The 25,219-nt window shown below is 35.7% G+C and overlaps 2 protein-coding genes across 2 annotated transcripts in view; both read left to right on the top strand.

The window, feature by feature from the left end:
- The window catches only part of LOC138692278 (midasin-like), a 507,844-nt gene extending 505,560 nt beyond the window's left edge, over positions 1-2,284 (top strand). Inside the window, exon 36 of the mRNA XM_069815451.1 lies at positions 1,925-2,284. Within this exon, the coding sequence (XP_069671552.1) occupies positions 1,925-1,978 (54 nt within the window). The 3' untranslated portion in view covers positions 1,979-2,284. The remainder of the gene's footprint in view (positions 1-1,924) is intronic.
- Positions 1-25,219, top strand: part of LOC138692277 (midasin-like) — a 414,487-nt gene that overhangs the window by 38,948 nt on the left and 350,320 nt on the right. The window lies entirely within an intron of this gene.

Here is a 25,219-nt window from a genome sequence, read left to right as displayed (position 1 = left end):
TACTCCGTAACACAGTTTGATCTCGACAAAGCATTTAGCTTGAGCACGATAGTGACATAAAGTGATGATGTGTTTCAAAAGTTGAAATATACTTTGCATACTACTCACCAAGTTAGGGCCTAGATAGTTAAATCTGTATATTGTGTAGGAAAATGTATGTTAAAAACACTTGAACTGTTTTCAAGTTTCCGAGTAGACAAAGTGTTGTAGTACTGCTTAAATTATTTATTTCTATATTTGTATATTTATAGCAGTTTCGGAGCCGCATTTACATCATGCGAACGCTTCTGCAGCTGGCTGTATTATGAATTTCATATTATTATAAGTATATTAAATTTGGTTAAAACCAACATATTTTGTTACATTGGTTTATCATGGATGTACAGTTTTGTTTTCGTACAAATGTATTGTAATTGTGCTGTTCCCATACTACCTCAGACGAATGGATCGCGCTCTGTCATTGCATAGGCGCTGTACCACCACTGTTCAGTTGAACCTTCTCTCCTCGCTGTGCTCAGTATGCAGAGATTGCCGAGCAAAGAGCATGGCGGCTCCGTGGTAAGACGTCACAGAGCACGGAACATGCCGGTCACTGATTTAGAATGACACAGATTCATAAGCAGCTTGAATGTTCTCCTGAATATCACCATACGACAGTCATGTCAACTGATGCCCATATGGGCAAGCGCGCTCTTTAGAGCTCAGGAGAGCCTGAGCACTTTACAGCGGAAAGGAAAGAGACAGACTAGAGAGTAGTCGAGCTGTATTCAGAAATGACCAGCACTGATTCAATGGATAAAGGGAAGAGAACTTATTAAATCTGTATCCATGTTAATTTTTAGATTTGCCTGAGAAGTATAAGTGCATTATAAGAATTTAAGTTTCAATTTTAATGCTCATTTTTCACGATTTTCCTTTTTATTCAAAAGCAATATTTTTTCAACTTTTTACAGAAAGGTGAAATTTTCAGATATGTTTATTTAGTAGCCTTACAGGTACTGAAACAATGTTTTCGTGAATCTAATATATCGTAAATATGTAGGCCTATTACTGAAGATACTTATTGAAAATTTTGAAAATATTCGCATGGAAAAGGTTTGTAAGAAAATAAATTAACAAAGGAACTACTGTTATATCATAAACAAAGGTATGTGCCCATGTGTTCTAAAAACGCCAGCTCTATAGCTTCAGCAGATTTCGAGAAAATAATTTAATATTCTTTATGATAGGAAGTTGCGCACCAATATCTCCTTAAAAGCATAATGCGATAAGATTTTAGCTATGTAATATTAGGTACAGTTGAAAAATATACCTAGGTAACTTTGCTTTGTACTGTAATATTGTTTTGATTAGTTTATCGATTACTTTTATAAGGCTAAAGGTACCATAAATAACAATTCCAACATACCGACTTCCAACTTAATCTCTTTCTATCTCTTTCTATGGGATATCACTTTCTTTATGAATGATGTTTCATTCACTTAATATAGTATAGTTTTACTACTATGAAATGTATGTGAATATTTCTTCTTAACTCATTATTATGTTATTAACTGCAATATTAAGAAACTGGTGATAGTACTTTGTTTTACAGACACTATAGATAATATCAAACAGCAAATAGCCATATAAAGTAACGACATAAAATTTCACGTTCTGTTTGAAGTTTGTACACCACTGTTTTCTTCATCCAACAGGCTCCTTATTCATATACACAGTCCTTGCTCCTTCCATACCTAGCGCTTGATGCCCGCGCACGACGTCAAGGTCAGAAAAATGCCCTTGCTTTGACATCACTGCCATACGATGCCTTATCCACAGTGTCACTCCACTCTTTTCTGTCTTCTGCCTTGTGTATCTTTTCTGTTACTTTGTGGATATAGTTTGATCAATGTTAATATTGATTTTTCTTTGTCTGTTGCAGGTGAGTGCAGCACGACTTTATTACCATGGTTACAGTTACCGGAAGAAAAATTAATTTATTCGCAATTGTAATGTAAGTACATATTATATTTCTGTTACTTAATGACCGGAGCATTTCTTGCGCAATGTATCCTAGAATTAAATATGTTTATATTGGTATTCTTTAATTCTCATTTTTATGATCACCAAATTGATTTAAAAGGAAAGCGAATTCTTATTAACGCCATGTTTAGGTGGGTCCGCTTTGTTATGAAATAGAAGTAAGAACATAGAATTACTTTATCTTACGCAAAATTAAATCTACGTATTACACCCTACTGTTGGAATGTGGGTTGCTGTGAAAGCATAAAAATCAGTTACAAAAAGCTATTTAATTATTTTACGAATACACAATGAATTGCACCTGAGGCGTGAAGAAAAGTTGGTTGGGGGGTTTCCCCGAGACTAATCCGAAAGGAGTCGGGTAGTGCGGTTGTTTGCTTGTTTGAATAGACCGTATGACGAAGTAGTAATTTAATTGATAATGAACCACTGGACTAGACAATATAGAATATACAAAATTAAGAAATAAACCGATAAATAGGAGTTGACGGAATACAATGCTGAGACATTTTAAGTATCTTAAAAATTGGGATGTAAAAAAATTATTATGTAAACAAAAATATGAATAAATAAATGTCTCATTTTCAAAAAATTATTATACCCACAGTAAATAGATACCTTCAATTTCCCGTGAATCTGGGTCCATATGAATAAATATGAACTGCTGTATTTGAATGTAATGCGTATGGAATATTTTGATTGTCACTCATTTGCATAATTACAATAAAAATTAACTACGAAACTAGCAGACCGATTGAGCTCAAAATTTGCACAAACCTTCCTTTTAACCCATCTCACAAACGGTTAAAAATTGAAATAAATTGCATTAAAATATTGTAAAAATTTCAAAACTCAGTCCTAGTGTCCTTTGAGGAAAAATTGAAAATGATTTACAGATGCAGTATTTTGCAAAAAGGAAGCCGAGAAAGATACAGATTTCTTCAACTCACTCTCTTAGTTGTGAGTACTTTTTTAGGATTTAAATTAGTGTACATTATAATATTTTACCCCATATTTAATTATTTGATACAATCCTGTACACTATTTTTATTTTTCAAAATAATAAAGAAATCAGTGTAAAGTATTTTGTGCGAGATCGTGCGTATTTGCTTCCTTTCCGCACACAACCAATACTCGGTAAGTGTGAAATACCACATTCAGTATTCCCAGCCTAACACACATAACAGACGTTCAATATAGTAATAATTATAAATTGGAAACTTACTACTGCAATTTCACCTAAATTGCACTGTTAATTATTGTTTTTAAATATTTGCAAAGATTAAGTAAACTCTACAACACCACAAAAGTTACTGCATTTGTAATGCAAGTAACATTAAGGAAGCCGTGAAAAAATCAACAAGATTCCAGACTCATCATAGACTGGGGGGAAAAAAAAGACAGACGTATATCACGGCCTGCTGCAGTATAGTAAACACAGAAAACATTTTATAGGAACAATGTCGAGGATAGATATATTTGTTTTCCAAAGTTGCCGTCATTGAACAGAAACCAAGATGGAGATTTCATTGCAACTAATTAGAAATTCCTCTTTTGAGGTATGTAATAAACGATCTTCGCACAAAATAATGTACGATACACGAGCGGTATGTTTGTTTTCATGTTCTCGGAAATTAAAAAAGCTCAACTACGTTTCGCTTTTTCAATCTTTTCCTCGAACATGAAAACGTCAACATAGCGCTCTTGTAACGCATATTACTATAAGAGAGTTTTAGTTTTGTAGGCCTATGTAAAATTAGAAATTGTACAAAACACGTACAGCAATATTGTGGATGTATTTATTTTTTTCTTATAGCGACATTCATATGATATTGTTATTGAATTTGGTATTCCCAAGAAACTAGTTCGATTAATTAAAATGTGTCTCAGTGAAACGTACGGCAGCGTTCGTATAGGTTAGTTTCTGTCAGATGTATTTCCAGTTCACTGTGTGCTAAAGCAAGGAGATGCACTATCACCTTTACTTTTTAACTTTGCTCTAGAGTATGCCATTAGGAAAGTCCAGGATAACAGAGATGGTTTGGAATTGAACGGGTTACATCAGCTGCTTGTCTATGCGGATGACGTGAAAATGTTAGGAGAAAATCCACAAACGATTAGGGAAAACACGGGAATTTTACTGGAAGCAAGTAAAGAGATAGGTTTGGAAGTAAATCCCGAAAAGACAAAGTATATGATTATGTCTCGTGACCAGAATATTGCACGAAATGAAAATATAAAAATTGGAAATTTATCTTTTGAAGAGGTGGAGAAGTTCAAATATCTGTGAGCAACAGTAACAAATATAAATGATACTGGGGAGGAAATTAAACACAGAATAAATATGAGAAATGCCTGTTATTATTCGGTTAAGAAACTTTTATCATCCAGTCTGCTGTCGAAAAATCTGAAAGTTAGAATTGTTCTGTATGGTTGTGAAACTTGGACTCTCACTTTGAGAGAGGAACAGAGATTAAGAGTGTTTGAGAATATGGTGCTTAGGAAAATATTTGGGGCTAAGAGGGATGAAGTTACAGGAGAATGGAGAAAGTTACACAACACAGAACTGCACGCATTGTATTCTTTACCTGACATAATTAGGAGCATTAAATCCAGACGTTTGAGATGGGCAGGGCGTGTAGCACGTATGGGCGAATCCAGAAATGCATATAGAGTGTTAGTTGGGAGACCGGAGGGAAAAAGACCATTAGGGACGCCGAGACGTAGATGGGAAGATAATATTAAAATGGATTTGAGGGAGGTGGGATATGATGATAGAGAATGGATTAATCTTGCTCAGGATAGGGACCAACGGCAGGGTTATGTGAGGGCGGCAATGAACCTTCGGGTTCCTTAAAAGCCAGTAAGTAAGTAAGCGACACTCATATATTGCGTCGTCATTTCTTTAGTTTCTTCGATGGCGTATAACCTAATTCAAGTGTAGGTGATAAATATATTCTGAGTTTAAAACTGCCGTCATTATATTGTGGATGAAAAGGAATTCTAACGCAAATGAAATTCCTTTAGCTTTTACTATCGACTCGAGAGCTTTAGAGAAGTCGCTCCACGCGGAGCATTAGACCACGGCGAAGCCTAATCCAGGATCCCCTTACACGCCTTCTTTATGATATGCCCTCTTCAAAATTTCTGATCTTGAGGTCTTCGTGCGCCATGCACGTATCTTTTACTTCATCTGCAAACTCGACATTTCAGCGTGTTCTCCTTTGCGCTCTTCTCTGGCACACGTGTTCTGCTTGCGAAGAAGGACCAGGCTTCGGAAATGCTGGTCGATGTCGGTTGCCGGGAATATATTCGTTATTGCCTGAGGCGCCTGCTTCTGAATAAATCAGCCGATCTACCACTTCCCTGCGAAGGCAGACAATCAGATCCGTCTTTGATATGAACTCTTTGTCAATTGCGAGGGCTGCTTGCTGAAGTAATATGAATCTTTGAAGAGGTCATGTCTCTGTATAGTTGTGGAAAAGCCTTTCGCCGTCGAATTCCATTCATATTCTATATTTCTAATCGATTATTTAACAGCGCCATTTGAACTGCGCAGCTGGCTACAGTCGATGAAATTAGTAATAGCGAGATGTGTCCTGCATTCGCCGTACAATTTCATAACTTTGCCTATACAAGCCGAGAAACAAAATTTGGGTCACCTGAATTTACTGCGCATGTGATAACTGAAACTTGGAAAATTCAGGGGCCGAAATTTTGTTAATTCGATACTTTGCAAAAAAAAAAAAAAAAAAAAAAAAAAAACTCTTCTACTTCCTTGTACCTCAAAGTAAATTAATTGTACCCCTTTTACACATTAAGTTAACGCTAGTGAATAATTTTGTTAAATTGATTAATCATAAAAATGATGCATTTAAAATACTTACTTACTTACTTACTGGGTTTTAAGGGACCCGTAGGTTCATTTCCGCCCTCACATAAGCCCGCCATTGGTTCCTATCCTGAGCAAGATTAATCCAGTCTCTACCATCATATCCCACCTCCCTCAAACCCATTTTAATATCTTCCCATCTACGTCTCGGCTTCCCCAAAGGTCTTTTTCCCTCCGGCCTCCCTACTAACACTTTATATGCATTTCTGGATTCACCCATACGTGCTACATGTCCTGCCCATCTCAAACGTCTGGATTTTATGTTCCTAATTATGTCAGGTGAAGTATACAATGCGTGCAGCTCTGCGTTGTGTAACTTTCTCCATTATCCTGTAACTTCATCCCTCTTAGCCCCAAATATTTTCCTAAGAACCTTATTCTCAAACACCCTTAATATCTGTTCCTCTCTCAAAGTGAGAGCCCAAGTTTCACAACCATACAGAATAACCGGTAATGCATTTAAAATAACCAGGAAAAATTTCCTGCTATATAAGTGACTCAAAAACAAAAGAGGGAGTTCTCAATGGACCACAACTTAGAGAGATAATGAAGGACAGTCACTCGGAATCTTTGTTGGAAGGAAAAGAGAGAGCCGTCTGGATTGCATTCAAAGAGGTTGTATTAAATTTTCTGGCTAACTATAGAAGTGAGAACTAAGAAGAACTAGTGAAAAATTTACTGTTGGCATATGAAACTATTAGTTATAAAATGCCTCTGAAAATTCACTTCCTTCACTCCCTTCTTGACTTTTTCCTCGAGAATGGTGGCGATTTCAGTGATGATCATGGTGAGCGCTTTCATCAAGAAATTTCAACTATGTAAAAAAGATACCAAGCACAGTGGAATACCAATATGCTAGCAGACTATTGTTGGACTTTAGCTTGTAATGTACCTGATGCCCAATATAAAAGAAAATGCAGAAAAAGAAAGGTGTACTCTTCTGAACAGTGAATATTTAGCATTATTGTGATTATAATATAAAGAAGTTTTTTTAATAGGTATAAATTTGAAAATTTCTAAAAAAAAACAGTAACCAACAACAGTTTTTCATTGTCATATTCGTATTCAGGAGGCCCAAATTATATAGAAAACATGCATCGCATGCCCAGCGCAAAAAAAAAAAAATGTTAAAATTTCTTACGCAGTGTAAGTGGCCTGTAAGCAAGTTCGAAAGATAAAGCAATGAACGCAGCGCATCGCATCTCAAGGGATTTACTTTAAGGGAAGAGGATGGCATTTTTTGGTGAAAAATGAGTAAATTTTCAAAAAACAATTTTTTTTTTCCTTGAAATACTCTGTGATATGTGTAGAATACGTTGTATAATATTTTGTGGGTATTTGTGCCCTTATCGGTTGTTGAGACGCCATTTTTAAACTTCCTGCGCTCTGGATTTTTAAATTACACCGCACTTTGTTTGTTGTTTCCTGAACTTCATTTTTTTTTCAAAACGAAATTTTTCTTTAAAATACTCTGTGATGTGTGTGGAATACATTGTATAACATTGTGTGGGTATCTGTGCCCTTATTGGATGTTGAGACGCCATTTTTAAAGTTCCTGCGCTCTGGATTATTAAATCACACCCCCTTTGATTGCTGTTTCTGGAACTTTACTTTTTTTTGCTACATAGCCAGACAAAAATCGATATAATTTTTGAAGTATTAAAGATATATGAATGAAATTTAGAATACACATTCTCTAGACTACTAGGAAACTTTTCTCTGTAACGGAATTTCCCTAATTGATTTCATTTTAAAAATACGTCTCTCTGTTGCAAGAAAGAAAATAAAAAAAAAATGTTATTAAATTTTAATTGTTTATTTTACAAATGTAGGAACTAATATCAAAATTCTGTTATAGACAGTTTGTAGAGCGTGCTTTTACAAATAAATTGTAACATTGTGTTTAAATTTATCTTTAAAAATGGCTTAGATATATCGAGTTTAGTAAAATCCTGCATTGGGTACATTTTTTTTTTTCAAATCTGGCTCCCAAATAACTTATTCAAAATATTTATATTTTGTTGAGTTGCTATAGCCGTGAGCTCTCTACATACAAAAAATTAATATTTTACACCAAATAGGAAAAAAGTTTTAAAAATTACCATCCTCTCCTCTTAAAACAGAGTTGTCATGCCGACATAAAAAAATTGAATCTTGAGTATTAAGAAATTCCAAGTCTTCTTCAAATATTCCTAGTAATAAAAAATGATCCCTAATTTCTGATGCTTCATCCGTGAAATATTTTGCTTCAGTGTTGATGGAGTGGACGGGATCATGAATTTCCGGCGTTATCGGAGCGAAGTGTATAAATATTGGGCCACCGGTTGATATTGTGCGTCCATATATACTACAGCCCGTTTTTCATTAACTGTATAAGAGGGCTGCCCATGCTAGCACAGCGCTGTGTATTGCGGAATGTGTTCACGTCAGCTAGAAGCTGTCACCACATCGTAATGGTATGTTCCCAATTAGTGGATCTTCGTGACCACAAATTGACCACCAATACGTAGGCTAGTGACACGTTATTGTGATATCCCATCACCGAACGCACCTCGGTTCAATACCTGGGAAGTTCTCTGTAACATCTTTGCGTAGACATTGGAAGAGGTTTTTTCTTTGAGATGATTTTCCTCTTCCTCGTGTGATAGTTATTTCTGCTTTCTCTAAACACATGCCTTCATCTCAAACAGCAGAAATAACTAAAATGCTCTCTCAATTAATATCACTCAATAAAAGAATTGTATTCCAATGGATACCATCCCATTGTGGAATCCTGGGAAACGAGAATGCGGATGCTTTAGCAAAGAAGGGCAGCACTGCTACTTACAGACCTGTTACTAAATCTACGTATTACTCTGTGAAAAGATTTATTAAATCTACATATTTAGACTTCACCAAACAAAATTTGATAACACAATCTCAAGAGAAAAAAAATGGAACTCTCTGCATCATAATCCACAGTTAATTACCGATTTACCACGAAAATCGTCTGTAGCTGCATTTACATTGGCAGCAGGCCATGATTGTTTGGCCAAACACCTGCATAGAATTGGAATATATCAGTCCCCTAACTGTCCATTGTGCAACTCAAACCAAGAAATGGATTCGGAACACCTCAGAATCTGTGCTTCAGTGGCTGGTCATGATAATATCTTTGAAAAATATTGGAGTGCAAGAGGTCAAATGACTTTATTGTCAAACGCCTGCCATTAGAAAACAACAACAACATTTCTGCTTTTCTCAGATGGCCAACTGGCTTGGAGCTCAGACACACACACACACACACTTCCTTTCAGCCCCAATTTCCCTTGCATACATTTTAATTGTTTCTCCTTCTTTCATTGTCATTGTCCGCGGAGTGGTCCTTCCCTCATACCAATCTCTCCTGTCAGGCTTTTAACATCATCAGCGAATCTGCCTCCCATCGTTTGGTAACTATTAGGTTATGTGAATTTTCGGTTTTTCTCCTTCATAATTCTCTTGAGTTCCTGCACTGAAACGGTGAACAATGAAGAGACAAGTGGACAACAGCCTTGGAGCTCACATTGACACTGCCTCACAGCCTAAAAGTCCCTTGCAAGGACTCGTATTTGCGTACTTTTCAATTATTCTCCTGCCATTTTTCCCTTCTTTCAATTCCATTATAATTGTCATACAATAAACATGGAAATATTTGGTATATGGTCCGCCGAGTTAGCTCTGTGGTAGCGTGTCTGTCTCCAGACTAGCCGGCCCGGGTTCGAGGTGCAGACGTCTGTCACACACTGGTTCCGATCATAGGCGGCAGACTTCTACGACACAAGGATACAAAAGTTGATCCCACGGTATGACAAATGTCTCAATTGCGATGAGGAATATGTTGAAAAATACCTCAACAATTGCTTATCTGTTTCAATAAATCTTTCCATGGAATTGTGTTTTCTTTATCTAAACGGTCCCAGGGAAACTTACTTTCTGGACGCGCCTCGTAAATGTATGATTTTTAGGTCATGTATTTATGTTTCCATTATATATCATACTTGATATTTAAAACGACGTAAATTGTGTTATTGATCTACAGTTGCCCTTTCAAATTACAGGATTAATCAGAATGGAATATACGATGATACGGCGACAGATAAACCATGTTAGAACGTGCTATTTAATTATTCGGAGAAAACCTGCCCTACATTTTTTGTGCTGTAAGTCGTGCTGCAAATACAGGGTGAATCACGAGATTTACCGTCTCTTACGAAGATTATTTTCGAAGAAATTCTGGGGAAAAAAATGTCATCTAAACATTTGTCCTAATCTCAATATTTTCAGAGTTACGCTAATTTGAAATTGTTTGTAAAATACAATTATTGAGTTTTAAGGATAAAAGAATATTACAGATAAAGAATGAACTATTCAGGACTATCATTTCTTTACTTAGCTAGTATTCTGAAGCTAGAAATGTGTTTCGAATTCCATAGTTGCTTCGTACAGAATTTTTTTTTTTCGATCTTTAACTACGAAATTACGTTTTCTGACGCATTTATCACAACAATTGTTACAAATCTGGCCCCTCTTGTAAATTTTTGAAGACTGTAAATTGGGAAGCATAATTATTATTATTAAATATCCGTGGAAAAGAACGCTAATTCACCAAGCGGTATGCTAGGGTTTTAGTTTTTGCTATACGGTATACTACTTATTTTTACACAGATAATGGTGAAATATATATCTACAGTCTTTTAAAGATAAAGTTTAGCAAGTCCATAAATTGTCTGTAGCAACAAGGTTTTTGGATCACTTCACATAGTGGAGTCCTGTATTCGGTGTCGCAGTCCAGAAGATGTGTCTTCATTTGAAATCTCTTTGCTTCAATAATAGGACAGTCAAATAGAAGGTGTTTCGCACTGTGAAGGTCTTCGCGGCAGGAGCATGTAGAGTCGATGTCTGCTGGAATGTTGAATCTGTCGAAGCATAATTAAACTGTAAAGAGTCAAGTTCCAAAAGTCGTATGATTTGTAACAATTTTTGTGATAAGTGCGTAAGAATGATGACACTTTTAGTTAAAAATTAAAAAGCAAAATCTGTACAAAGCAACTGACAACACATTTTAGCTCAGAACACTAGCCAATTAAAGAAATAATACTTCTGAATAGTTCATTCTCTATCTGTAATATTATTTTACCATTGAAACTAAAGAAAAAAAGTTATTGTACAAACATCTTCAAATTAGTGTAACTTCGAAAATATTGAGATTAGGACAAATGTTTATATGGCATTTTTTGCTCAGAATGTCTTCGGAAATAAGCTCCGTTAGTGACGGTAAATCCTCGTGAATCACCCTGTATATGACTGGTTGAGGGCTGGACGCGTGTGGCCCCGTATAGTGCGTTGATACCCCTCGCAGCCGTACTGTGTGATAACCTGAAGCGTGGCACAGCTCCTAGTTTTAATCGATTCTCTTTATGAAATGTGTATGAGTCCTCCACTGGACATGGCAGGATTACTGGATCACCTCCACTGCCACCGCTCTCCTCCCCCCCAGAAGTTCATCATTCTTAATTTATCGACTTGCCAATTTTCCTAGTTTTCTACTGAGAGCGCCTTCCTTAAATGGGTTTCACTTGACGCGTTCTTATTTCGAATTGCATTAAAAAATATCAGAAAAGAATTGGCGTAGCGAAAATGCGCGGTTTTTCTTCGGGAATTGTTCTTTTCTTATATATTTTAATTTAAAAAAAAAAAAAAAAAACGAAAAATATGAATTTGTAACATATATTCATGTTCCTTTTATTAATTTTAGCTAAGCATTTTACAGTATAAATGGTGAATTTTTATTGAATTTTATGGAAGATTTTGGAACACTGTTGAAATTATTTAATTTGATCAAAATACGTATAAACGGATCTAAATATGCAGTCTTATCACATATCCAGTTCTATATAATAATAATAGAAACTGTCATTTGACATGTAAACACTTAAAACATAGGTATACAACTTCAAAGCAAATTGAGTATTTTGGCATATGCCGACAATATTGTTTTTTAGGAGAATCTGAATTCCAAATCAAAACATTATTTCACAGTTTTTAAATTCAATAAAAGACATTGTTCTCAGGTGAATCATGAAAAAAAAAATCTGAAATTAGTCAGTTCGGATTTATTCATTCATAGTGTTCTGCCCAAGGGCAGGTCTTTTACTGCAAACCCAGCATTCTCCAGTCTTTCCTATTTTCTCCCTTCCTCTTTGTCTCCGCGTATGATCCATATATCTTATTAATATCGTTTATCATCTGATATCTTCTTCTGCCCTGAACTCTTCTCCCGTTCACAATTCCTTCCAGTGCGTCCTTCAGTAGGCAGTTTCTTCTCAACCAGTGACTCAGTGAATTCCTTTTCCTCTTCCTGATCAGTTTCAGCATCATTCTTTCTTCATGCACTCTTTCCAACACAGCTTCGTTTCTTATTCTGTCCATTTCACACGCTCCATTCTTCTCCATATCCACTTTCAAATGCTTCTATTCGCTTCTCTTCACTTTGTCTTAATGTCCATGTTTCTTCCCATACAATGTTACACTCCACACAAAGCACTTCACTAGTCTCCTCCTTAGTTCTTTCTCCAGAGGTCCGCAGAAGATGTTCCTTTTCCTAGTAAAAGCTTCCTTTGCCATTACTGTTCTCCTTTTGAATTCTTGGCAGCAGCTCATGTTACTGCTTATAGTACACTCAGAGTATATGAAGCTGTCCACTTACTCTACTGCCTCATTTATAATTCGCAAGTTAACCTTCTTTACTTTTCTTCCTATGACCATGGTCTTCGTCTTGTTGACATTTATCTTCGTTCCATACTGTTCACAGCTGACATTTAGCTTTAGCTCATGTAGCATATTCCTTAGTAGATCATCGGCTAGATGTCTACCGTATCAGCAAGACTGGATAGATTGAGCATTTGCGAGATATGTAAAAAAGACTTGAAGAGTTTACCTATATCACTGTGTATTAAAATGTAGTATTCGTTGCTTAATTTATTTGAATTTCTAAAATGTTTCACGGATTTTTTAAAGACCCGGTATAATGATTAAATCTTAAACACATGTTGACAACAATATATAATAATGAAATGGACGCATATTAACTGACTTATGTCTATTAGTTCGATCAGTAGAAAAAGGGCATTGAAAGTGTTTATTTATTTTGTAGTAACACTATTACTAGAGACAAGACACCAATGGACGACAAGAGACATTAAACAGGTAGTTGGTTTAAGGGGTTAGGTACAACTTACAGTAATAACATTTTTGAAATATTCAACATTTTTTTCCTCCGCTACTGTATCTTGTACAATAATGAAAATAGATATCTGTAAAACACTGTCCTTCTGCTATATGAAAAAAAAAATATATTTTTTTTTACGATTTAAAAAAATTATATGGTTTTTTTTTTTTTTTTTTTTCCCTTCAAAATTCAAAACGGTGACAGTTCACTGTGTAGTGATGAAGCGTTTCCCTCATAACTCATAAACTTGTTAACTTTTTTATCTTCTCTCTCATTTATTTTATTGCTGAAACTCATGTTTACAATATCATGCTCTTTCAACTACATTCCTTAATAAATAATATATATATATATATATTTTTTTTTTTTTAATTTTATGTTAGAAGAAAATACTGATATTTGAACATTTTAAAAATTTATTTATTTTTTATCAGACAATCTATCAAAGGTAGAGAAGTGATTTTGCGTCATATTGTAAATATGACGTGCATAAATACACACACAAAATTTCATCACAGAATGTTGAATAGTTTTTTAGTTATGAAGGAAACGCTTCATTACTGCAGAGTGAACTGCCAACATTTTGAATTTTGAAAAAAATATATATATATATGCATATATATATATATATACTGTATATATATATATATATATATACTGTATATATATATATACTGTATATATATATATACTGTATATAAATAATTTTTTTAAATATTTTTATCATATAGCAGAAGGACAGTGTTTTACACATACTAATTTTCATTATTGTACAAAATATAGTAATGGAGGAAAAAAAAAGTGGAATATTTTCAATATTTTATTGCTGTAAGCTGTACCTAACCCCTTAACTGTTAGTTACAAGCGGCGATAATCCTAAACTTAACTTTCCGAAGACATTTTGTCAGTGCAGTTAAATTCAGGAGATCAGTTACGTAACTGGCTGTTAACTGAGGTGCCAAAAACCGACACATTTAGTGACTGATTCAGTCTCCGATCGATCTACAGACTGACTGACAAACTAACAGATTGACTGGCTGGTTATCCGATGTACTGCGACCGAGTGAATAGTTGACTGACTCAGTAAGTCAGTCGGTGCAATACTAACTGCTTGCCATACTTATAACTCTGTGAGATAAGATTGGGACGTCGAAAACTGCGAGCTTCGTGTGTTCTGTTTCATTTTCTTCTTGCTGTAGCGAACGTCGTCTCCTCATCCTTAACCATGTCAGAGTTGGAATTTTGTATCATTTTAAATGAGAATGTGTAGAAGGAAAGAAGACGTTAGGGCGCAGACAAGACAGGAAATGACAGTGCTCCGCAGTTCATGAATAACAGAAAATAACACATTACAAGGAATTCAATTGGCTTGCTTTCTATGCGTCTCCTTCACATCAACTTCCTCGCTTCGGAGTGTAAGAAAATCGTCACCGATATCTAAAAGTTAGCAAATCCGAAAGTTTGGCACGTTATTGACGTCTTCCTTTTTATTCTTCAGAGGAAGAAATGCATAAAGGAACGTTGAGAGCGATAGAAACTCAGCAGCTGCGATGTCGTTTTTGTTTGTTCCACTGGCGAACAGCCTTTCTTGGGGTAATTGATTTAGACAAAACTTCAAATCCTATTTCTAGTTACATTTATAGAAAGCGTATTATTGATATGATTTCTCTGACACCAATTTTCTTACTGCGTCCCCTATCTTGATGAGTACACAAGGTGGCAGTCTGTAGGTTTCAACATTACCGAGATCCGTTGCTTAATAAAATTACTAGTATGAAAGGAAAACTCTGTTTCTGGTAAATAAGACTACCGTACTTTATTCTTGTTACATAAACATAACTATCGAAGACGGCAACGATGTTTTTCTGCCTTTTTTTTCCATCGTCAATGTGGGGCGTTTGAGTATTCATTCCGGGAAGGGAATTCTATAGTGTGGAACACAAAAGATTGTCGTATCGCTTCACTTACCTTTCTTCCCACCACAATCTGAACACACGCTCTCGTCATGAAACAATACTAACAATACCATCCCTCGCACCTCCTCATACTCAACTTCTTTCACAATAGCCCTGCCAAGACTCTGGAATTCGCTACCTGCTAGCATCAGGGACTATCGAAATAAAATTGAATTCAAACGCTAACGTACTAGGCACTTGGTCAGTAATTGATTTCTTGTAAATAGTTTCCTTAATCTATCACAAAATATTTCAATATCCAGTAATTTCATCATTATACAATTATGTTATTCTAGGTTTAATTTGTAATTCATTAAATATAAAATATTCTTTGTTTTTCTATGATAAATTATCTCGCTTTAATTATTCAGGTAATCTTTTCTTACTTTGCTTTTTATTGTAATTGTAAATTTAACACTAATTATAATTTTATTTGTAATTGTAATTGTAAATTTAATACTAATTGTAATTTTATTCTTCATATTATAGTTGGAATCTCCTGGTAGAGGGGCAGAGAAGGCCTGACGGCCTTATCTCTACCAGGTTAAATAAATAAATACTAAATACTAAATTGTGTTTTAGATCGATGTACGAGAATCTTCTGTACACTATTATTATTATTATTATTATTATTATTATTATTATTATTATTACTACTACTATTATTATTACTGCTGTCATTGAAAACATAAGATTATTTAGAGCCAAATTAAAGAAGTACCTAATTTCTCACGCCTTCTATTCTGTAGGTGAATTCATAACATTCAATAACGCTTCATGAAATTGATACTAAAACTTTGTGTTGTACTAGTAGACTATATTGTGAACCTCGTCTGTATATATTTCATCTAGACTGTGACTATAAAGTAAGACTTATAATAGTTTATTAAGTTTTTTGACTTACTCCATATTCTAGCTGTGAAACAATGTATGAATACCATGGAATGTTAATAAATACAATACAATACAATACAATTGGCAAGCATTAGACTGTACAAAAAGCATATACAGAATGATTCAGATAAAGCACGCAAAAATTGAAAAGGAGATAGGGGATGCTCTGCAGAATATTTTCTGACAGGTAACTAGGATTTTTTTTTTTGCTTGGTTATATAACTACGCTGTATCAACTAATAGGTTAGTTAGCGTCGATGAAATTGGTGGTAACGAGATTATATTTTACGAGATGAGGCAGAGGATTCGCCATAGATTGCCTGACCTTACGGTTGGGGAAAACCTCGCAAAAAATTCCAAGCAGGTACTATAGTAATATGTATCTACATGTTGACTATATATGATCATGATTATTCATGGCGAAGCCTCATATATCTGTATGTGCGTGTGCGCGCACTTACTGGCTTTTAAGGAACCAGGAGGTTCATTGCCGCCCTCACATAAGCCCGCCATCGGTCCCTATCCTGAGCAACATTAATCCTGTCTCTATCATCATATCCCACCTCCCTCAAATCCATTTTAATATTATCTTCCCATCTACGTCTCGGCCTCCCTAAAGGTCTTTTTCCCTCCGACCTCCCAACTATCACTCTATATGCATTTCTGGATTCGCCCATACGTGCTACATGCCCTGCCCATCTCAAACGTCTGGATTTAATGTTCCTAATTATGTCAGGTGAAGAATACAATGCGTGCAGTTCTGTGTTGTGTAACTTTCTCCATTCTCCTGTAACTTCATCTCTCTTAGCCCCAAATATTTTCCTAAGTACCTTATTCTCAAAAACCCTTAATCTCTGTTCCTCTCTCAAAGTGAGAGTCCAAGTTTCACAACCATAAAGAACAACCGGTAATATAACTGTTTTATAAATTCTAACTTTCAGATTTTTCGTCAGCAGACTGGATGATAAAAGCTTCTCAACCGAATAATAACAGGCATTTGCCATATATATTCTGTGTTTAATTTGGTCCCGAGTATCATTAATATTTTTTACTTTTGCTCCAAAATATTTGAACTTCTCCACCTCTTCAAAAGATAAATTTCCAATTTTTATATTTCCATTTCGTGCAATATTCTCGTCACGAGACATAATCATATACCTTGTTTTTTCGGGATTTTACTTCCAAACCTATCTCTTTACTTGCTTCCAGTAAAATTCCCGTGTTTTCCCTAATCGTTTGTGGATTTTCTCCTAACATATCCACGTCATCCGCATAGACAAGCAGCTGATGTAACCGGTTCAATTCCAAACCCTCTCTGTTATCCTGTACTTTTCTAATGGCATACTCTAGAGCAAAGTTAAAAAGTAAAGGTGTTAGTGCATCTCCTTGCTTCAGCCCACAGTGAATTGGAAACGCATCTGACAGAAACTGACCCATACGAACTCTGCTGTACGTTTCACCGAGACACATTTTAATTATATATATATATATATATATATATATATATATATATATATATATATATATCAATGTTAACAATACATATTCAAAAACTGTTGTTGAAAATGACAAAAAAGTCATTTAAATATGCGCTCCTGCATACATGGCATACAAAATATGTCTAAAATGCAGATTATAATAATAGTAATAATAATAATAATAATGATTTATTTTAGCTGGTAGAGTTAAAGCCGTAAGGCCTTCTCTTCCACTCAACCAGCAAAAAGTGTATATACATATGCATAAACTTACAAAAAATTCAACAATTTGATTAAGTGAGAGTTACATGTATACAAGAGTTAAATACGAATTAAACAACAAAATACTATGAACTACAGATTAGTAAGCCATTGGATGATACAAGAGGAGAAGAGTTCGGCCGGCACCGTGAATTGGGTCCTCGGCATAGTTCAGATGGAAAGTGCGCTCAGCGCGCATAGCTGAGAGATCCTGAGTTAGATTCCCTGTGCCCAAACGAATTTTTCTCCGATAATATGAATATATATGAGGAAAAGTGTTTGTGAAATTAAATTCTGGGGAACGGTAGAACCCCGAAAGTCCCCTCATCCTCCGGGTTTGTGCACCGTAGTTATGATTCCGGTAAACTCCGGCGTTCAGATCCATGTTACTGGATGAAAAGCTCGCACTTGGCACGCTACTCTTGGCTAGGAAGAATATGAATGCTTGCAGTAAGCTGAGATGACTTTGGAATACAGCACTGTGGGTCGTAGGATATGCCACAGAACAGTCTGTGACCCTCACACCACTTGTGTACAAGTTTTCAGAGACACTCTGCTGCCATCAGCTTTAATCGGCAGTCTGACGCGTTTCTGACAGCAGGGCGTGTTGGCTAGACAAATATTGGCGAATGAGATTTTGCTTTGGGGATCCATTATTCCATATTGCTTATAGCGGAGGGTGGGAAGTATATTTTCTGTTGTACTCAAAATGATTGTCTGTTTCTGCAGATGTGGGTTGAAACCCATCAAGTTCTAAACCCCAAATGCAGACAGTTATAAGATAGAACTTTGGAAATGGCAAGAAGTATATTCATAGCGACACTCATATTGCTAAGAAAACAGCGCTTTTTACCGTTCATATCATACGAAGTACAGAAAAATTATACTGAAGCAACGGTCGTGAGTTTAAACCCTCCTACGTCATGAACAAACAATTCCAGCCCACTCACTAACTTATTGAGAACAGTCGTTTCACAAGTGTTCTTTTCTACAGTTCACAGAGTTAATACACATTTTGTTACGAGTCTATAGTAAGTCCCACTTGCTTCTGATAGTCGTTATTGGTGCGTTGATATTGGAAGGGATAAGAATGATATAATCCTAAGCCACACACAGAATTTTATAGGAGAGCGTTTGAAAGGTTAGAATCTAATACAATTACGTGAGGTATCTTAATTTATTCGGCGTGTTACATAATTTGTCGAGTGATTTTTATAATACAGGGTGTACACAAAGTCTGAATCCATTTTTGAGTAAAGGTTAGAATTTGTTTATTGTTCCAGATTAATCTGTTGTCTTATGCAGTGTAAATGTCCGATTATTAAAGAGTCCTCTGAAGTTAAGTATTTAGGCATAATTTTTGATAATCATTTAACATGGAACCCAACACATTAATTACCTTTGTAATAAATTACGTAAAATAGTATATTGTTTTGTTTTATAGAGGAATTACTTGTCAATAAGTTTATTACGTACAATATATTTAACTTTATTTCAGTCGGTAATTATGTATGGAATTGTAGGCTGGGGTAGCTCTTTTAAATCCAATTTTAATCCACTTTATTTATTGCAGAAGAAAATAATTAAAATATGTCTTCATAAACCTATTGATTTTCCATTTCAAAATTTGTTTTTAGACTTTAATGTACTTAACCTAAGACAAATTTATTATATTGTATTAATAAAATTCATACATAAAAATCGAAATAATTTTGAATTGTATTCTCATAATTATGAAACAAAAGGTATGAATTCTTTAAGATTGTTTGAACCAAAATGCAACACTGTTACAGTATTTAATCATAGTAGTAATTTAGGACCAAGAATATATAACAAATTTATATTTAAATATCCTAATCTTGTCAATTCTAATACTTCTAGTATTAAATTTAAAAAGTTATGTATGATTTTATAAAAATTGAAAAATTGTAAATTTAAACTTATATACTATAATTGCATAGTAGACATAAGAGAAATTGTATTGTATAATTATTAATTTCAATTCAGGAATCCGCCCCTGAGCACGAGTTCTACTTTTTCAGGGGCGAGCTAAAGTTTTTCTGTATATATTATATTTTATGTTACAATTATTAGCAAAATAATAAATAAATAAAGAAATAAATCTATTAGTGCGCTGAGTATTGAAGAACGGGTGGCTATTCTCGGTTCTAGATTGCGTGTTTTAACATATGCAGATGTGCAACAGGAGTTTATACGTAAATTCCGAAAACCGGGCCCGCTCGTTTCACTGTCAGGGATGCTAACCGTTATTCCACAGCGTTTGAGTGAAAGATGGTTATAATGGATTATATGTTTTGGCTTGAATTATAGAATTATATTTTAATTCGCATTGGGAAGGACAGAACTGAAATAATTACACTATAAATATATCGTTACTGTGGGAAGGGTAAAAAGTTATCAGTTATTTTGTAGAATTTACGATTTGACAATATGTGCCATTGACAAGGTAGCTGTAATTTTCGTGAATGGTTAAAGAGAGCTGAGCAGGAATACACCATTATTCGAAAGAGGTTCTGAGATTCTTATACGCTCCCTATAACTAGTTATGTGACAAGAGTGTATAAAGATCACATTTTCAAAGCCTTCTCCACTTACAATCCAGCTACTTTAATACCACGATCCCCATAAAATTACTATGGCCTTCTTGATTCTTTGTTGTGGAGATAATGCAATCCAGTATAATTCCCTTCAACTTATCTACGTTCTTTAATGAGTTAAAGCGATTGCTTTCTTTTTACGATCCCCTTAATTTATTCTCGTATTAACGGGAGTGGTAAGTGAGAGTACAAACTCTTTCATATAAAGTGTTTCATCTCCAGGTTGCTTTTTTCTCTCTCCAGATTCTAGTTGAAAGAGTCTTCGTTGCTGAATTGCGGTATTTTACTGAAGAATCTTGGATGCTGTGACGTAGAATACGTGTTTTCCCTCACCGAGTATGGGCACTAGAGATGAACAAAACTAACTGCCGCTCTCGCTCGCTGTGTTCGTTTCATTTGTCTTTCGAGTCTCGTCTCGTCATTCTCGTGCGCTTTGAGTCTCGCTCATCATTCTCGAAATAGCATTTGGTCGGCGTGGAAAGATTTCGTAACTTTGAATAACATACGTCATTGAAATAACATTTGAATGAGACAAAAAGACAAAACAGAACAGTATCTTAGTTATCAAAGTGTTCTGGTTCTATTATATGATATTACCTATGTTTATATAAATAGAAAAAAAAAACAATTCTCAAATAAATTTGCATTACTAAGAAACGTAAAACTAATGTAAATATCTTTTTACTTGAGATTGCACACTTGATCTCAAACATATGAAAAGAAAATTGCTAGCCTTTTAATAAGGGCCTAGTAATTAAATAAAGACTGGGGAACGGATTATTATACACTGAAAGGTAGAGATGATGTGTCAAATAGGGTACTTGATTGTTTATACATACATAACAGTTGCCAAAGTAGATAAAAGTTCAGTGAGGTATATAAACATCTGTAGCGATTCAAGGCTGCTTGACGTTCGGGACTTCGGGAGTGATCAATCTCGGCGTCTCGAAACACTGACAAGCAGTCTTTACGTCAACGACGCAACGTATAGAACATTGTCGTGCGGGTTTTCGGCTTTGCAGGCGCTGTTAGTCTGGCTCTCTCGATCGTTGTTCATCTCTACTATGTACACACATACGCTGCCACTCGTTTGATTTCTAATCACGAGTTCTGTAATATTAAAGGGATGATAAACACGTACGATACACTTTGAGTGAAACATAGTGATAAATTTGTGAACTGTGTCTAATTTCGAAATGTCGCTTCATTGTTGTTTAGTGAACTGTCTGAACCTCACAAGTAATACCAAGAAGGTACTGGTTATGAGGCAACTAGGCCAGAAGATACTGGGTAGGGCGACTAGTTCCTTTCCCCCTCCATTGCATACATCACCGACTAGCTATATATTACATATGAAGAGAAAATATATTGCATGCATTTCATTAATAATTACTCCTTTTATCGTAGACTCATACTTTTCAATTGTAAACCGAAACAAAAGTAAAACGTTCGAACCAACGCGACTGGAAGAGGTATTCTACGTATCAGCGTATCTGTAATAGAGCGAAGAATTTTTTTTGGTACGGAGGAGAGGCTGAAAGGCTAGCACTGAAGCCACTATTGGGCTTAATGTGCCTTACCCCTCCTGTACTGGGAATGATTTTTGAAGTCCGAACAGTCGCGCTTTTGAAGAGGTACCGTCATTCATCTGTGTGATGCCATCTGTTGATTCAGATTCACGTTTTACTGTTTTGTTAATGGATTTCGCAATGTCTGCACCATATGATCCTATGTTATGATTGTTTCCCCCATTTGCTAACGCCTAGACTTCTTAGATCATGTCCAACACCGTGTCTCTCTTAACCCTTTCTTACCTATAGATACCATATGGCAATAATTAACTTTATAGCATTTATATACTTGTGTGTTACATATGAAGGTAAATTTTGCTGGATAACTTCTATTTCAATACATTTTCATCAATATAGTTTTGTTTCAAATGTTGCCACTCCCGTAACTTGGTCACTGAATTGGTCCTAATACAGCTGTTTGTTTCAACATGGATTGCTTGTAAATTTAATTTGGGTTAGAAAGGGTTAACCTTCGTCGGCTGATTTTCGTGTCTCATATACAGGGTGATTCATGAGGAATAGTAAATATTTAATGCGATGGTAGTATGGACTATTATGAGTAAGAAAGGGTATATAAGCATGTGTGGAGTTTTCAACGGATGTCGAGATAAAATTGTTTGAATATTACGCATGTCAAGCGTTAAAAATGGCAAAAACGAAAGGAAAAATAACTTAATGATTAATTTATTAGGTATTTTTATTGCTTACTTACATAGTATTAATTCATTTCAATAGTTCAACGCATTTTTTCGGTCTTCTGACAACAGCATGCTTTGCCCCTGTGTAGTCGTCTTGTCATTCTTTTATTTTATCCATAATGCGTGCAACAAATTCGTCCCTTGTGTTTACTTTTTTTTGTACACATAGGCTTTCATGCAACCCACTCAGACTAAAATTGATAGAAGTAAAGTCCGGGGACCTTGGTGGCCAATGCAGTGACCACCGCTGCCAGTCTATCTCTCGGAGCATGTGAGATTTAGATAATATTTCAACTGACGGCTAAAGTTTACAAGGGCTTCGTCATGCTGGAAGAGCATGCCCATCATTTTAGCCAAGCGAACTACAAACAGCTGCTTCTCTACACTCATTATGAACAGGCCTGCCCTGAGATGATTTCAGAAAAGCGACACATACTATTCCTTTGTACTTAGTCATTTGTCGTTGCTTCATATCATTTGTAAGGCTTCTATGCGTAACATTAAAACAGCTGTATCTCGACATCCATTAAAAGTTGCGTACTTGTTTATATGAACTTTTTTTATTCATAATACGTCCACATTATCACCCACTAAAATACTGACTATATTTCGTGAATGATCCTGTTTTCTTGTTTAAACATTTGCTTGGTCGGTTCTGAAGTTGCCGTTTCAATCAGATATTTTGCCTATCCATTATTTCTTGTTTTAATGTCTGAGACAATATCTTACCACTTTACTAAAAGTTGTATAGTTTCTAAATATCCATCGTTCTATACTGTATTGTGTCAGATGGTAGAGTGGCAAGTGATTACCCCAAAGCACAGAACCCCGCAATGTCCGTCTAATGTGAGAAATGAAAAACCTTTCCCAAGATATAATAGGCAGGAGCATGAATAACTCTCGTTATATATTGTCGGACCATCGGATCTGTGCCTCCGTAAGATATGCAAACTGAACCCTAATTCCTTCTCAGCCTCGGTAATTAATTTCTCTCCCTGCATTCCTATCTCTCTCTTTTCTATCTCTCTCCCTTTCTCTCTCCCACTACTCACAATTTTGAGCCTTCTTGCGGGACAGTTTATTTGCACTTGCAGTCCAGTGTTGTCAACTCAACATGAATACTGTAGCACGGAGTGGCGAAAGAAATATTATTAAGCAAGTACGTAATAGCATTTTGCGATGAAGAGAAACAAACAGGTCAATATCTGTTTTTTATAAATAAGGCAACGAAAAGAGCAACTGATATCACAGGTGAGGCTTATTTTATTTCAATTGATTACGTATTAAAATTACTTACTTAACTAATACTAATACAACATGTTATGTAATTTATATAGGCAGGTCAGAGCGCCTAATAAAGAAAATCAGGAGAGAGGGAGTCTGTGCAGGAGATGAAAAGCTAGAATCACCAGGGAAGAACAGACCAAGGGAATCTTTAATTCTTGTAGATGATATGAACTGATGTATATTTTAAGAAGAAAGATAGGCCTACAAGAATTTTATACCATGCAGAAAGAAGTTCCGAAATTGAAGAAATTACTGAAGGTTGCGAGAGAAGCAATAATTTCCAAGGTTGGAGAGAAACGCTACGGAAAGTGATTCGAGACATGGGATTTAGGTTTAAAAATTGTAGAAATACGAGATGTATTTTGATTGAAAGAAATAATATTGTAGCATGGAGGACCAGATAGTTATGACACCGTTTGACGGAAGTTTGGCAACATCCCTATTCGGCAAGGTTCGTGATATGCTATTTGACGTGGTGGGAGGAAAGCGGGTGGAATGGAGTGAGTACAGGCGTTAACTTTTTCAAGAACGACGACAGCGCTGAAGGGGCACAGATCCGATGGTCCGACAATATATAACGAGAGTTATTCATGCTCTCTCTTACACACACACACACACACACACTCTCTCTCTCTTATACACACACTCTCTCTCTCTCTCTCTCTTACACACACACTCTCTCTCTCTTACACACACACACACACTCTCTCTCTCTCTTACACTCACACTCACTCTCTGTCTCTTTTACACACACACACACACTCTCTCTCTCTCTTACACACACACTCTCTCTCTCTTACACACACACACACACTCTCTCTCTCTTACACACACACTCTCTCTTACACACACACACTCTCTCTTACACACACACACACACTCTCTCTCTCTTACACACACACACACTCTCTCTCTCTCTTACACACACTCTCTCTCTCTATTACACACACACACTCTCTCTCTTACACACACTCTCTCTCTCTTACACACACACTCTCTCTCTCTCTCTTACACACACACACTCTCTCTCTCTTACACACACTCTCTCTCTCTTACACACATTCTCTCTCTCTTACACTCACACTCACTCTCTCTCTTTTACACACACACACTCTCTCTCTCTCTTACACACACACACACTCTCTCTCTTACACACACTCACACTCACTCTCTCTCTTACACACACACACACACTCTCTCTCTTACACACATACACACACTCTCTCTCTCTCTTACACACACACACTCTCTCTCTCTCTTACACACACACACTCTCTCTCTTACACACTCA

This window comes from Periplaneta americana, chromosome 16 (genome assembly GCF_040183065.1).
Source record: "Periplaneta americana isolate PAMFEO1 chromosome 16, P.americana_PAMFEO1_priV1, whole genome shotgun sequence".
Classification (NCBI taxonomy): Eukaryota; Metazoa; Arthropoda; class Insecta; order Blattodea; family Blattidae; genus Periplaneta; species Periplaneta americana.
This window is presented reverse-complemented; position numbering and strand designations above follow the sequence as displayed.